The following is a 15357-nucleotide window of genomic DNA, read 5'->3' as shown; positions in this document are numbered from 1 at the left end:
ACATGTTTAGTAGACCGGATCGGTAAAGATGATTAATATAAATAGTAAGCGCGCAACTTTAGTAATGAACAATCATTTGGTGACTTTTATGTTGGCCCAAGTGGGAGATTGTTGGAACATTTTAATATGGTCCAACATAATAGTCTAAAGATTGTATAATATTTATGACTATTTATGATTGACTCGATTACGTGATCTACTAAGGTTATTTAATTTATAGGGTCAAACGATTATCTATAAAAGTATGAGGACTATTGTGCAGATACTACTTTGGATAACTTTAATTTTGTTATGGGTGAAACTAAAGTTATAATAAAGTTAGGGACTTATTCTCTAAATACATGGTTATGGTCCCCAAGTGCAACCTATAAATAGGTTAACAGATTCCCATTCCTGTTAATCAGACGTCATATCAAGACTTGCAGATTACAGAGAATCTGTGAGAGAGCGTTGTCACTTGGAAGGCTAATTTCCATACTTTAGAATCAACATCATGAATCCGAATCCATGTACACTTCCGTTTTATGTTTATCAATCGTATTCAACATGTATGATTTGTGTGAATCATTAATTTGATTCCAACACCAACAACAAATCCTAACAGCCACATATACCTAAAAACCAGTAGGAAAGCAGCAACATAGTAGTAGTTATATGCTTCTAGATTATGTACAACCAAAAGATAGAGAACCCTGACTTAGCAGACACCAACTCAGACAGCAGCACGATTTTTAGCTAGGAGGCGCAACACATATCCCAACTTAGCATTCACAGGCATTCCCTTGAAAACCTCCATTCGTTGAGGCTTGTCACTGAGAATGTCACACAAATCATAACGCTGCTCAAGAGTGAGACCGTCAACGCATCCCAATTTTTCAAAGACCTCTTCGCGAGCCTGCGCAACGTCGAACTCATAACCGATCCTAGAAGAGATTTTGTCCAAGCGCGCATTGGTCTGAGCATGCAAATTTCCTAGGAACTCCATGAGCGCGTCATCAGAAGTTGAGAGCTTTCTTTTCTGCCTGCTTGTTTTTGCCTCTGAGAAATGATGTTGCTGCGTGGACTGCGCTTCGCTGCTGTTCTGTTTTTCGGCCAAAGGAGACAGATTTGAAGGCAACTCATTACCAAGGAAATCCTCAAAGGTGGGGTGGTAAGAATTCTCGTTAATTTGGCTGTCAGTTGTCATTTGTGTTTTCTGTAATTTAGCTGCAACGTCAATGTTCTCCGTACCTCCACCGCAAGCCCGGTCTTTGCCGAAAATGATTTTCCAATCTTCCCAAAATGGCCACGATTTGTTTCGCATAATCTTTGCCGGCCTGCAACATTAAACAAAATCAGTTTCTTATTGATTCCAAAACACATAATAAAGTATGATAGACTTCGTGAGGGTAAAACACTACCGCCACAACTTGAGCCCATTGATCGTCATCAATATCTATCTTATAGTTGTTGTTGAGATTGAAACCTACGCCACTGCGGCTTAGTATGCCTCGAAGGCTGTTGTAGTTCTTTTTCCATGCGCCAATTTTGGAAACAATGTGAGGGGTTCCCTTAATGTCGGTATTCGGAAATTCTTTACGAATGTCATCCTCAATCTTCTGCAAGTACCCGGCACGGAAGCCATTATCTGATTTCCAGCCACGCGCCACCAACTCTAGCAAGGATGAAACCAATATTTCTTCCTCTCTTACTACCCACATGCGCCGGGTACGGTCTCCTTTGCGGAACTTGTTTCGAACAGGGCCATTTCCACCTACAAGTTGCGAACATACACAAGGAGAAAAAGTTAGAAGACCTCCTTGTTTTGTATCTTAACCAACTAACTAAAACAAAAGCATATGGGGATGACGACTTACCCCCAGTTGAACCCCCATTCGTATCAGTTGTAGTACGTTTCGACGACATCACAACTACAACCACATTACAAAAATATATCACGATTTGGATTAGGCACCATTTTCGACAGAGTATAAAAATCAGGCAGGACCTTTTATGAGGGATAAGATAACACAGAAAAGCCCATTAATTACATAACACATTAACGCAATCCTAACAAATCAAGATAATCACAGGCATTAAAGCGTCACAGACCAACAACACCACCAGACCAATCTTGCTCGGATCAGTAAAGGGAGTACAGAATGCTTAGGGCACTGTCGAACTAACCGCTTTGCCGATTCAGTCGTCCGAGTTGGACGATTACCTGCAGATTGAATGAAGAGCTCACACTTTGTACATAGTGTATGGCTTTGGCTGATCCTAATTTATATAGGAGATGGAAAGTGTTTGAATCCCAAAAATATTTCAACAGGAATGAAACCGCGTCTTTTTTTCATTTGAGGCGCCATGATTTTGGAGAAGGGTTTAAACTAGAATTTATTTTAGTGATGAGGGGTATTTTTGTCTATACGCTTAAAACACCACTTCTAGACTACACCAAAACTCGTCCAATTCAAAATAAGCGAACACCATATTTATTTCTTTTGTGGTGGGCCACCCTATCCCCATTTCTGGACCAGTTTCTAATCAGAAGCACTCCAATTATGTGAAACTGAACACCTCCTAAGTTTCTAGTTTCTCAGGTATGCTCTCGTACTTTTAGTTTTCTCTGTTGTGACAAATAGGACAATTGTGTAATCGACAAACGAAAAGAACGTAAAGATGACACAAATTTACGTGGTTCGCCAATTGGCTACATCCATGGGTAGGAACGGAAAACAAATTTTATTCAGAGTGTTTTCAGATTATGGCTACAGATTTTAGATTGGATCTAAGATCACAGGATTATGTGCTCTACTCCGATATAAATAGGCACGCATGAGATCCAACCTAAATTCGAAAACATAATCATATCCCAATTAGTAAAGAGATTCAAGACATACTAACATTCTCTATATCAATTGATTACGACATTTATAAATTCAAAAAAATACTAGTACTTGTATTTTCTTACTTGTCTTAATTTCTATAGAAACGAGAGTTATTTAAGGAGCTACTACTCTAAATTGTATCCTCGTAAATATAGGTAAAACTACAGTACTAATTAACTTAAAAGCAAAAAACACAGCAACGAAAATGAAAACACACTCACTATTCACTAATCACTATATACAAACACACACACACACAAAAAGAGCAATCGGAGAAACTTGTTTTAAAAATAATCTCATCCAAACCAGCTGTCGAGAAAAGTAGACTGAAACTGCACCAGCACCAGCACCAGCACGATCACCGCCAGCACTCCCCACGGCGACGCCCCCTCCCCCGCCGCCGACAGGTAATACTCCCTCCTCCGCCGATCAAACGGCGTGGATCCGAATATAAGACCCCCGGGGTACTCCCGGTCCGACATCCACCGCACGGCGAGCAGCAGCAGCAGCGGCGCCGCCATCAGCACCCACCCCATGCTCTCCTCCGTCGCCTCCACCACGTCCTCGTAGGACACGTACCATTGGAAGCCGAGGAAGAGCGACACCACCGCCAGAATCAGCAGCACCGGGTACGGCACCGGATTCAGCGAGAACGCATCCAGAATTGATGAACTTGGCGATTGGTATCTTCCATACGCCATCAATTGAGTCGCTGATTTTAGGTTTTTTTGAGTGAGGATTTGGTTTTTATTTTTATTTTTATTTTTGGGTGTTTGTTGGAGTGATTGACTGAGGCAGTTGAGAATGATGGCCTAATTGATTTATTGTAGACACTGATTGAAACCAATGGTTCTGCTTCGGTGTGGCGCGGAGTACTGAATTTAACGTGTTTCGCGGTTTTCTCTTAATTTAGAATACTAGTTAGCAGTATGTTTCATTTCTCTATTGGAATCTAATTTTTTGGTTTAAATCTAGAGCTTGTCAAAACATATATGGAATTTATTAAAATGGATTTGAATCTGAATAACGTCCTATATAACGTAAACTTGTTTCTGTTCAAAATTGACAATGGTAGTATAGAATAATTAACTTTACTAAGTCTTATTTTAAATTCACATTGAATTTTATAGTACTTGAAATTATAAACATCAGAAAAATTAGAGGTAAGTTTACATCAGAAAAGTTGGAGATAAGTTTGAAATACGTATAATTTTATATTTGAAATTCAACTCATCTAAAATTGAGAATGCAGTTTTCTGGAATACGGATTTGAGTGTATATGTAAACAGGAATGAATTAATATTATTGGGTGGTGGGGCACAGCGCCGTCCCGACAAAATCAGAGGCCCTGTGCAAAAATCTAAAATGAGGCCTACCACTATAGAAAAAAAGACAATGCATTGTCGATGAGGAACACCGAACACGAACAGGCGGCTCCCAGGTCTACGATCGGGAAAAGAAACCGATCAGAATTGGAGTCACGGTGCTAGAAAAAGGCCTAGGCGTTGCTATACAAGAGAAATAGTTTTGTTGGGCTGAAAAAATAGGAATACATGTATATATGCTGAAATATTTCAGAGGCCCTGAAAATTGGGGGCCCTATGCGGTCGCACAGGCCGCACGGGCCAAGGGACGGGCCTGGTGGGGCAGAATATAAGACAACAATATCAATATTCGTCGAGACCATCAACACACTATTTTAATCCAACGCCCATTTTAAGTTATATGGATAACTTAGAATTTATGAACCCGTGACAAATGTCTTTCCAAACTAAATTTATAGTCTAAGTTGGGGTCAGGTCAGGTCAGGTCAGGATCGTACACCATTAATTAATATCATTAACCATGCTCGAAATCATTTTTATGCCCACTATCCCTCCCACTTATCAAGCTATCATAGGCTCCTTTAGTTAAAGAACAAATATATATGCTTTGAAAAATAATGATTTGCTATATTGAGAATTGATCTGCTGCGCTTGAGAGTGATCACAATGGGGAAGCCGCGGCCCGTGGCTCGGTGCGCGGCCCCCCATTGCAGAGAGCCGAGAGGTGGAGCGCAGGGCCGAGAGCCGGGGGCGAGCCGCGGCCCTCCACTGCAGCGAGCCGCAAATCACGGCTTAGCGGCGGGAATTTAATTTTATTTTTTTTAATTTTGAAATTTTTTTATGAATATGAACTTCCATTTCCATTTTTTTCATTCTTTCTATACTTCCAATCCCTTCATTACACTTTCAATCCCTACAAAAAATGCAAGGTGGAGATGGTAATTCCCCGGGGTACAGAGACTCGGGATACGGCAACTTCCCCAATCAGATGTGGAGTCCGCAATCGCCCCAATTCCAGGGCCAGTCATCCCAGTAGAGGAACATAGTTCGCCAACTATCGGGGTTCGGTGACTACCGACCGAATATGGATGCGATCAACAACCCGTCCCAGTACTTCCAATCCTCCCAATTCCAATACTCTCAGTCTCCTCTGTCTGAATCTAATAGATTCACATGGGAACAGTTGATGGGTACATCGGAAACCCCGACATCCGGTAGTGTGGAGATGGAAGCCCCCACCGGGGGTGGCCGAACTGGCAGTGTTGGGGGGCGAGGCGGAAGAGAGCAGGGGCCCAACGTGGGGGGCAAGGCGGAAGCGGAGAGCCGGAAACCGGCGGCGGCCAAGGACGAGGCGGCGGGCGGAGCGGTGGTGATCGGCGGGGGGATCCAGTACAACGACGACGAATCCATTGCTGTTGCGCGGGCCTGGGAGGCGGTCACGACGAATCCGGTCATCGGCACGGATCAGACCGACATTTGCTTCTGGAGGCGCGTCCTGACGGTGTACAACGGCTTCAAACCAGAAGGCAGTGCCGAGCGTGATGAAGGCTAGATCCGGAAGAAGTTCGGCTGGATCAGTAGAGCTGTGAAGAGGTTCAGGAGCATTTACGAGAACCAACTCAAGAATGCCGAAAGTGGCCGCAGCGAAGCCGACGTACGAGCATTATCGCATCAGTTGTTCAATACTAAAGGTTGGCTCAAGTTCACCTACTGGAATGAATACATGCTTCTCCGAGACTCCCCTCAATTCAAGGCGATCTGCGATGATGAGACTGGTCCCACTGGGAAGCGGACAAAAATCGGGGCCGAGGGCACCCTCGACAATGTCGGCGGCACCGCGCCCTACACCGACCGCGGCGTTGACTCAAACACTGGGGGTGCAGATGATGAAGCAACTTGCGGATAACTTGGCCTCGTACGAGAAGTCGACGGACCCTATCACCAAGAAGATGTACTACGACCTCATTCTTAGATTGAGATCGAAGTTGGGGTGGACCGATGGGTCGCAGACAGGCGAAGCTAGCGGCAGTGGGGGGGTGGCAGCGGGCGAGAAGGTGGGGAAGAAGATGTGCCGGATTCCGATGACGCCACCGAGTAGGAAGCGGTGGCGTTTTTTTATCTTTATATGTTGTGTTTTTTAAAAATTTTCGTTGTAGAATTTTCCGCTATCAATAGTACGACGAAAATTTGATTCTAATTCGTAACTTTATTAAATTATGTTTATTTGCCAAATTATTAGTCTACTAAAATTTAACATATTTAAATAAAAAATAACAATAAAAAAAGAAAATAAATTAATTTTTTTTTATAGAGAGCCATTGTTAATTTTGTTAATTTTGTTACTTTACCATTGTTAATTTTGTTACTTTACCATTGTGAAGGGCCACATGAGAGCCACGAATGGTGGCCGGGCCACATTTGGTGGCCTTCAAGGGCCACCATTGTGGACACCCTGAGCCATTATTAGCCATTGTTAATTTTGTTACTTTACCATTGCGGAGGGCCACATGAGAGCCACGAATGGTGGTCGGGCCACATTTGATGGCCTTCAAGGGCCACCATTGTGGACACCCTGAGCACCCCTTCCACCTGTCACTGTAAATTCATTCCCTCTAAATTCATACTCTATGTTGTCTCTATATCATCCCTTAACTACTATTTGAGGGTTTCATTGTCCTTTTTATCTTCATCCCTTAACTAAGGAATGAAACTTGCAACGCTTCGTCCCTTATTCCGTCCCTTAAATTACTATTCATTTTTTATTTTTATTTCCAACCCAATTCAATTTAAAAACACAATTCATTAAAATTAAAACAACATTACAACTTAAACTATTACATGAAAAGAAAAAAAAACACAATTAAAATCCTAAAAAATAAAAATGACAAAATTTACGTATATTAGGTTTTATTTATTTAAATTTACAGCTTCTCAAATTATGACTAAAAACGATTAATTATTTAAATTTATTATTTGTAGGCGCGTTCACGTAGCATGTTTTTAAAGATAGTTCTTAGGAAATGGTCCATTTATTAAAGTTGAATATTACCTGCATAATATACACAACTACTAATATCGTGCAGGAAAGCGTCCACTAATTCGACACTCACTGGTTGAGATATTTATATCAAACATTTAACATAAGTAGGTGAAAAATAAATAATCTTTTTAGATTGGATTTATTGAAAGAAGTTCATCGCACTTAGCAAAGATTTGTGAAAAAAAATCATGTGAAATCCCAAGGAATATTTTAGATTATATTGGTGTGGCTGATACTGATTGACTATCGATTTCTAAATTGAAAAATTATTAAAAGCTCCACCAACATTTAATAAAAAAAACTCTTACATTTTTTTCAATAAAAATATAAAGGATAAGAATAACTGAAAGTAACTCAAAAAAATTCATAAGATTAGAATGGTAACTAAGTCAGAAAACAGAACAGTAACTCAAAAATATTCATAAGATTGGCATAGTAACTGTCACATTGAAGTGATACAAAAGTCATTGATAGAAACTAAACAGGATTAGTATTCACAAGATTAGAACAGTAACTCAAAAAGGCTTCTTCACTCTCCATCCTCTTCAGTCTTTCTTCCACCACTTTTGTTTCATCTTGCGTGCATTATTCGCAAACAAAGCCTTGCGCTGAGCAGCGGTTTTGACATATGGTGCCTGGCAGATCTCATAGGACCGGCATGCAAGGCCATTGACATTGGCATTACCGCAAACATAGCAAAAGCTGTCGCCATTATAGCCGTGAACAGTCTTCCAGTGTTCACTCATGGCATTGACAGATTGAGTAATCTCTCTGCATTCGGGGCAGTTGCAAACGCAACGGCACCCTCTTCTCGACAAGGATTTCTGCTTCTCCGGCTTTGCATTGGAGTTCTTGTGTTTGGCAAACGTGCCAGGCCTCAAGCCACTTCCAAAGCCAGCCGCCAATCCTGCATTCCCTAAACCTACAAGATCAGATCAGAGAGAAGACATCCGAGACAAGATCAGATCATAGAGAACACATCACACAGACAGCGATCAGATCAAAGAGAACATATCTGAGAGATATATGGGCACAAAATGGGAACTATATATCTAAGCAAGATCAGATCAGAGAGAACACAAAGATCAGAGCACATCAGAGACCAGATCAGATCAGATCCGAGAGAACACATCTGAGAAAGCAAGATCAGATCAGAGAAAGCAAGATCAGATCAGAGAGAACACTTCTATATATCTAAGCAAGATCAGAACAGAGAGAACACATTATCAGATTTAGCAAGATCAGGTCAGAGATAACACATCATCAGATTTCTCTCTGAGAGATAGATGGGCACAAAATGGTCTCTGAGAGATATATGGGCACAAAATGGGAACTATATATCTAAGCAAGATCAGATCAGAGAGAACACAAAGATCAGAACACATCAGAGACCAGATCAGATCAGATCCGAGAGAACACATCTGAGAAAGCAAGATAAGATCAGAGAAAGTAAGATCGGATCAGAGAGAACACTTCTATATATCTAAGCAAGATCAGAACAGAGAGAACACATTATCAGATTTAGCAAGATCAGGTCAGAGATAACACATCATCAGATTTCTCTCTGAGAGATAGATGGGCACAAAATGGTCTCTGAGAGATATATGGGCAAAAAATGGGAATCATATATCTAAGTAAATTAAGCAGATACAGAAAAAACATACAAAAATCTATCTAAACATAAATTGAGATCTCTAAACATATATTGAAACATACAACTATATATCTAAGTAACATAAGCTGAAAAAACATAACAAAAATCTATCTAAAACACAAATTGAGATCTCTAAACATATACATCTATTGCGATCAGATCATGCAGCAGAGGCACAAAAATCTATAGCATAAGCAAAAAAATCTATCTAAACATATCATATATACAGAATGGGAATGAAAATAAAAAAAACCTTTCAGATTGAAAAAGGCTGCGAAAAACTTCATTCTGAAGATAAAAAACTGCAATCAATCAAAATCCCTCAGTCACATATCACATATTTATAGACAAAAAACAAAGACTGGGCTGGCTGGGCTTGCAAAATTTAATTAAAAGAAGCAATGGGCTTGCAAAATCTCATATACAATTAAAAGAGTATTAAAAGAGTTCCTGAATTGGACTTGGTTTAATTTTGCAAAAAATACTAAAAGAAATTTGAAAATTAAATAAAACCCTAAATAAAATGTGACAAACTTAAAACCAAAATAAAATGGGAACGATAAATCTAATCAATAAAATTACCTACGGTTCCAGATCTTAACTACGAGATCTACGGGCTCAACGGGCGAGTTTCATGCTTCGATGAAACAAAACCTCCACCGCCGCCGAACCGCACAGATCTACGGGTCAGATCTACGAATTGCAGCTTCGATAACTCAAAACCTCCACCGCTGCCGCACCAATCTCAACCGCATAATGTTCCCCCGCTGCCTCAACGGCGCTGTCGCGATCTACGACCGAGCCGTGATCGCCTCTGAGCTGATGGGGGAGTTTCTGAAAAAGACATGATTAAAAAAAGAGAGAAAAATGAAAAAAAAAGATCAATTAAATACAAAACATCTGCCTGAACACCCATTACAATTTAAATTCATATCTGTAACAAAATTTAAAGAAATTGAAAAAAAAAAATTTGTTCTGTACCAGATCAATTAGATCAAAAAATCAAATCTTTAAAAAATGTAAGAAAATACAAATCAATTAGATCAAAAATTGATCTAAATAAATTAGATCAACATCATTAAAAAGGAGAGAAACAAAAATGAAAAAAGATATCAATTAGATCGATCGATATATATCAATCAAATCAACATGAATTACAATTTAGATCTATACAAAATATCGTTAACTAAAAATTTGTTCTCCAGATCAATTTTAGATTAAAAAACAGATCTTTAACCTAATTTTTAAAAAATGGAAGAAAATACAAATCAATTAGATCAAAAGGTTGTTCTTTCGGTAAATAGAAATTGAAATCAATCATCATCAAAAAAGAATGAATTGGTTCAAACGCTGAAAAATCGATCTAGAGTTTCATAATCGATGATCTAGAGTTTCATAATCGATGAAAATAGAAACTGAAACCAATCATCATAAAAAAAGAATTGGTTCAAACGCTGAAAAATCGATCTAGAGTTTCATAATCGATGAAAAATCGATATAGGAAACTGAAACCAATCATCATAAAAAAAGAATTGGTTCAAACGCTGAAAAATCGATCTAGAGTTTCATAATCGATGAAAAATCGATATAGGAAACAGAAGACGAATAGAGAGATGGAGGAAATTTAAGCGGTACAGAGGAAAAGGATAAAAGAGAGAGAATGGAGGAAATTTAAGCGGTACAGAGGAAAAAGATACAAGAAAAATTTTATCTGTGAATGAATGATGTCGTGAAGTTGACAGATGACATTATTTATAAAGCTAACCCTAATAACAATTGGGCCTCTTGTGTTGGGCCGAATTATTACTCATATTATATACTATCTATATTTCTTATTTTCCTTATCTTTCAAAATTTGTAGTATCTAGAAATTAAAATAACAAAATTTAATTTTTCAAATTTATTAAACTAGTATCACCACACAATTTTCACGTACTAATACAAATTCGCAATAAAATTAACAAAAAATTAAAAGCAATATCATTACTAAACTTTAAAACAAATATATAATAACATTTTAATTAATAACTAAAAATATGTCTCAATTAGCTAAATACTCCTATAAAATAAAGTCATAAAAGATGTTGATTAAAACAGTTTAATACAAACAGAACAATAAAAAAATACTACTATTGCTTTTTGACAGGGGTGTTTTAGCTTGGTTGTCAATAATTGCTTTAGAAAGTCGGATGTTGTTTCTGAGCATTGGGCAACTTATGGGAGGAACTTCTTCTCTCGATATGACTATGGGAGCATTTTACAAGGTCAGTTGTAAATCTATAATCAGGATCAACCGACCAAGTAATATAGACAGAAGACAGCTTATTGAATACATAGATGCGAGAAAAGGAGTAGAAATTAAAGAAAGTTCTGTTTAATGAGTTAAAAAATGAATTGAAAAAAAATATGAATCCTACTTTTATACTCCTCTGTCCCAACATTTCTTTTCGGCATGAAATTTTAAAAAGTTCTGTTTAATGAGTTAAAAATAAAATATTAAAAGAGAATAAAGTAAGATAGATGAGAGAAAGTAAAGTAAAAGAATTAATAAAGTATGTGCGATTAGATGTATTGTTTTTAGTTAAAAAGATAAATGACTAAGTACTTGGGACAATTCAAAAAGGAATACGACTCAAGTAACTTGGGACGGATGAAGTAATAAAATATGAAGGAAATAAGTTAGTGTAGTGTTTAGTTCATTACCAAAAATAGCAAAAAATGTGTGACAAATATTGACCGATGAACTAAAAAGAAAATTAATAACAAGTAGGTGCTTTGAAAGAAGCTGTGTACTTCAAATAGAGAGAGGCAACTTAATTTACAGCTTATTCATTCATAATTAAAAGCTTATGGAGGGATAAATTAAAGAAAAAGATTCAAAATCCCCTATATTGTCCCAAAGATGCTGCTGCTGCTTTATCTACATAATACTACTAAAATGAATTTCAAGTTCTGGCTAGTTGATAAATTATCCCAAAGCCAGGGTATTTGGAAGTGAATGGAAGCTGAGGACATTTTTCGAAAAACTTTTCAAAACTAACTATGGTTAAACGTAGAATCGAAGTTAGAGGAAACCCTCGACACCCCGGCCAGCCTGCACCTCTCTGTAGATTGAAAGGGCTTACTCCATGACTTTGGCCTCGGAAAGTAGTTTAGCTCTCTTCTTCCCGGAAGGATGAGTAGCAAGATAATCTTGCAGCTTTGAAGAACCTCCCACTTGTTCCAACTTGTCGTACACCTGGGGAGCTACTCGAGGATCGTACCCTGCAGAAGCACTCCGATGTAATCTGCTTCCAACTCCATCCTGTCAGATCATAACCAAATATTCCAAGATACATAAAAATTTTCAAAGGAAAATTAAGCAATGACAAGATTTGCAGAATGAAAAATGCAATCATGCGCAGGTACAAGGAAAACAGATTATCAATCAAACATGATATTTCTAGCAACGAGCAAAGTGATCCATTCTCGGACAATTTCATATAAATCTAGCAGTAACACACAGATATTTGGTTAGTTCTCAAAACTTGAAATTGAAAGGTAAAAGATGTTAGCAGAATGAATGAAACTAATGTTACAACATCACTACTGAACCATCGATGATGCATTTTTCACTGCACAATTTAAATCTCAAGCAGCCGACATTATACCCAAGTCGAAAAGGGAATCAAAATGTTCCTACATGAATCTATCTCTTGTCTGCAAACAGCTCCATTAATGGCAAATGCACAAATGAATCAATTTTTAGAGTTCTAATGATATGTGAGTTTCCATCTTCTGCGTTTCATGCAGGGAGAGTACAATAGTAGTATAGTGAAAGATCATTAGGTGAAAAGAGTTTTGCTGTAGATAGGAAGAAATGGCGCCACCAAAGAAAGCTTGTCAGCTATGAGTTCTCGACCACTTTAGCTACTCTGTTTTCGATCTAATGCTTGCTAAACTAGCTTCCAAGGTTTATGTTGAAGCAGCTACAGGTTCTGTAATCAGGCTCAGCTGCTCTATTTTTCTATCTAATGCTTGCTAAACTAGCTTCCAAGGTTTATGTTGAAGCATCTACAGGTTCTGTAATCAGGCTCAGCTGCTCTGTTTTTCTGCTGCTAAGTCAATTGACATAAGCAACCTAACAGTGAGGGATTGTGATTTTGGCCGTGACTATTATAACTGTGATTATTATTTGTCCAATCGACCCAGTGAACATGGTGGTCCTAGTTATACAGAGCTTCTACTACGATTGTTGGTAATTATCGCAGGTGGCAAAAAGCACAACCTAAAGAATCAGAGCAAGAGGTTTGATCCCAATTTTATTTTCTACATTCATTAATCAATAAACTGAGTTGAGAACGAATCAATGAAAAATAGGTTGATGAAGAGCTGAAGAGAGCTCTATAACCAACAGCGCAACTGATTCCTCCATTCCAATACCCAATAGCTCCACAACAATTTAGCACGGTGGCACCACACGTAAAGAAGCCTATTACTACACATGAGGCCGGCTATAGGCCTAACGGATTGCAGAATCGAGCATACTTCTTATATAAAACTCACACAACACAGATGGGCAATGTTGTATAAAAACACAATTTGGCAGATAGACTACATAGCTAATGAATCAATAGAGTAAACAAGAACATGAGCATCAAACACACACAAATTGATCATTGCAATGACTAAGTAACACACAATACCTCCTGGAAAAAGGAAGCCTTAGGAAGAGATTCGACATTGTGTTGACAACATCAGGCATGAAAAACTGGTAAAGAATCAACTGCAGGATTGTGAGCCACACGTTTTTTGAGATATTCTCCGCAGCATGCCTCGCAACAACGTGAGCAACCTGTTGAGCAAACAACACAAACAACCATATTCAATAAACCGAGTAAACAAAGAACCAAGCAACATAATGCACAAAGTCCAACCCCTTGGGTAAACAAACATCTTCAATAAACCAAGTAAACAAAGAACCAAGCCACAGAATGCATAAATTCGAAGCCCCACCCCACCTCATGCCCAATGATAGTTGCGATTTCAGCATCCGCTCGAAAATGATTGAGCAAACCAGTGAAGACAACAATCTTCCCACCAGGCAAACAAAAAAGCATCCACAGTAGGATCATTAACAAGGATAACCTCCCATTCGAATCCCTCCAAATGTTATGTTTGAGACTTTGGCCCAACTTCTTGACCCTTTTTCCTACTTTGCTGAACCCATCCATCATCAAGAATCTCATTCTCCTTACGCCACTTATCCTCAGCAATCCACTTCTCCTCAAATTCTCCCACTGCCTCCTCCGGTTTGCGAGCATTCTGAGGAGGCTCCAGGCTTTCAGACGAGTAGCAATGTCAGTCCAGACCTGCTCCTTCCTCAGCCCCTTCTGCACAGCCTCGACTATGTCCTGAGCTATCTTTTGAAGCCTAATACTCTCGGGGTGAAGAGGGGGCACGATTTTCCCCTTGTATTCTGATTTAATAGTCTTGAAATTGGACTCGCCTAATTGTTTCTCAAGAGAACTCCAGAGAAGCACGAAATGGGTTCTCTTCGTGTAGGGCACGGTCTCCTAATTCCCAAAATAGACAGTGATTACAACACCAGAACCTACCAAAACCATCGAGAATAGAATTCTCGGATTCTGACTCCACCGTTTGTATCCCCTGGGTTTGAAATGGTGGACTTTGTTTCGGTCCACAAGGTAGAACCTCTTTGCCCCATCAAGCAAAGGGCTTTTCCGTTGGTTCTGTGCAAGTGAGTGCCTCAAACTCAAAATTCTTGGCGCGGATCTGGAAGAGAGAGAAGTGGATTCGTGGAGGGGGGATTCTGGGTGCGAAGGGATTGGAATTGTGGCGACGAAAAGCATCGGAAATGAATCTTGTCGATCTTCTGTACCATCCCATTGCGTCGAATTTGCTTGAAATTGGGGTTCTTGAGGTAAGATTGTAGTGATGTGTAGAAACAGGAATGGAGGGAGAGAAGAAAAGGGCAACAAGAGATTGTAGGAGTGCTGAAAATCTTGAAGACTAGAGAGGATGATCGAAGCTTCGGCGCACAGTCTTCACGAGCCCAATTATTTCATGCAAGCTTTTTTTAAGCCCTTGGGTTTATTTCTCTTTTTGTTCATTAATTTTGACAAATTAATATACTACTTTCGCATCTATACATATATAAAGGGGGAGTTTTGGGGGTATTTATGGAATTATCTTCAAGCTTAAATATATAATTTAAATACTATAATCTAGACATTTAAGAATAAAAACTATTATATAGATGTTGTTATGAATTTAAATATTTATTCATAGTAACAGCCGTTAATTTGTTTAGATTCTGTATTTTAATATTTATAAGTTTTGGGTTCCATAACATTTTTTCCTTGAATTTATTATCTTTAAATGATGTAACCGCTCTACAGAACAAAAAAAATGGAGGAGGTCGTGCACTCAATAGTCTCTTTTCTTAATGATTATGGAAACGGTTCT

At 38.7% G+C, this 15357-nt stretch overlaps 3 protein-coding genes and 1 pseudogene across 6 annotated transcripts; all 4 read right to left on the bottom strand.

Annotated features, from left to right (window-relative positions):
* Positions 1-450: 450 nt before the first annotated feature.
* Positions 451-3285, bottom strand: LOC121753282. 3 transcript variants are annotated; one of them, XM_042148526.1, is made up of 4 exons: positions 3177-3285; positions 1857-1910; positions 1401-1753; positions 451-1316 (listed from the first exon to the last, which is right to left on the bottom strand). In XM_042148526.1, exons 2-4 carry the CDS (start codon positions 1903-1905, stop codon positions 1215-1217), a joined length of 504 nt encoding a protein of 167 aa, XP_042004460.1. In that variant the 5' UTR covers positions 1906-1910; positions 3177-3285; the 3' UTR covers positions 451-1214. The 3 variants fall into 3 exon arrangements, with proteins under 3 accessions (XP_042004460.1, XP_042004459.1, XP_042004461.1); XM_042148525.1 differs by lacking the exon at positions 3177-3285 and adding an exon at positions 2092-2835; XM_042148527.1 differs by lacking the exon at positions 3177-3285 and adding an exon at positions 2167-2835.
* Positions 2981-3743, bottom strand: LOC121753283. The gene has a single exon (XM_042148528.1). The coding sequence runs from the start codon at positions 3569-3571 to the stop codon at positions 3167-3169; it is 405 nt and encodes a 134-aa protein (XP_042004462.1). The 5' UTR covers positions 3572-3743; the 3' UTR covers positions 2981-3166.
* Positions 3744-7640: 3897 nt separating this feature from the next.
* LOC121752254 lies at positions 7641-10618 on the bottom strand. 2 transcript variants are annotated; one of them, XM_042147229.1, is made up of 3 exons: positions 9472-10618; positions 9143-9191; positions 7641-8157 (listed from the first exon to the last, which is right to left on the bottom strand). In XM_042147229.1, exons 2-3 carry the CDS (start codon positions 9174-9176, stop codon positions 7781-7783), a joined length of 411 nt encoding a protein of 136 aa, XP_042003163.1. In that variant the 5' UTR covers positions 9177-9191; positions 9472-10618; the 3' UTR covers positions 7641-7780. The 2 variants fall into 2 exon arrangements, 1 of the variants encoding a protein (XP_042003163.1); XR_006040290.1 differs by lacking the exon at positions 9143-9191.
* A 1042-nt stretch (positions 10619-11660) lies between these two features.
* On the bottom strand, positions 11661-14995 carry LOC121753364 (annotated as a pseudogene).
* Positions 14996-15357: the final 362 nt, after the last annotated feature.

Source organism: Salvia splendens, chromosome 10 (genome assembly GCF_004379255.2).
Source record: "Salvia splendens isolate huo1 chromosome 10, SspV2, whole genome shotgun sequence".
NCBI lineage: Eukaryota > Viridiplantae > Streptophyta > Magnoliopsida > Lamiales > Lamiaceae > Salvia > Salvia splendens.
The sequence above is the reverse complement of the archived record's forward strand: the minus strand, read 5'-3'. Positions and strand labels throughout refer to the sequence as shown.

What these genes read in the sequence shown, in the direction of transcription:
- LOC121753282 (XM_042148526.1), bottom strand. Translation starts at nt 1,905, where the DNA reads ATGTCGTCGAAACGTACTACAACTGATACGAATGGGGGTTCAACTGGG. An exon ending in GAATGGGGGTTCAACTGGGG is followed by an intron (nt 1,754 to 1,856) that starts GTAAGTCGTCAT and finishes CGCAACTTGTAG; the next exon opens with GTGGAAATGGCCCTGTTCGA. An exon ending in AATGGGCTCAAGTTGTGGCG is followed by an intron (nt 1,317 to 1,400) that starts GTAGTGTTTTAC and finishes TTAATGTTGCAG; the next exon opens with GCCGGCAAAGATTATGCGAA.
- LOC121753283 (XM_042148528.1), bottom strand. Translation starts at nt 3,571, where the DNA reads ATGGCGTATGGAAGATACCAATCGCCAAGTTCATCAATTCTGGATGCG.
- LOC121752254 (XM_042147229.1), bottom strand. Translation starts at nt 9,176, where the DNA reads ATGAAGTTTTTCGCAGCCTTTTTCAATCTGAAAG. An exon ending in AGCCTTTTTCAATCTGAAAG is followed by an intron (nt 8,158 to 9,142) that starts GTTTTTTTTATT and finishes CTGATCTTGTAG; the next exon opens with GTTTAGGGAATGCAGGATTG.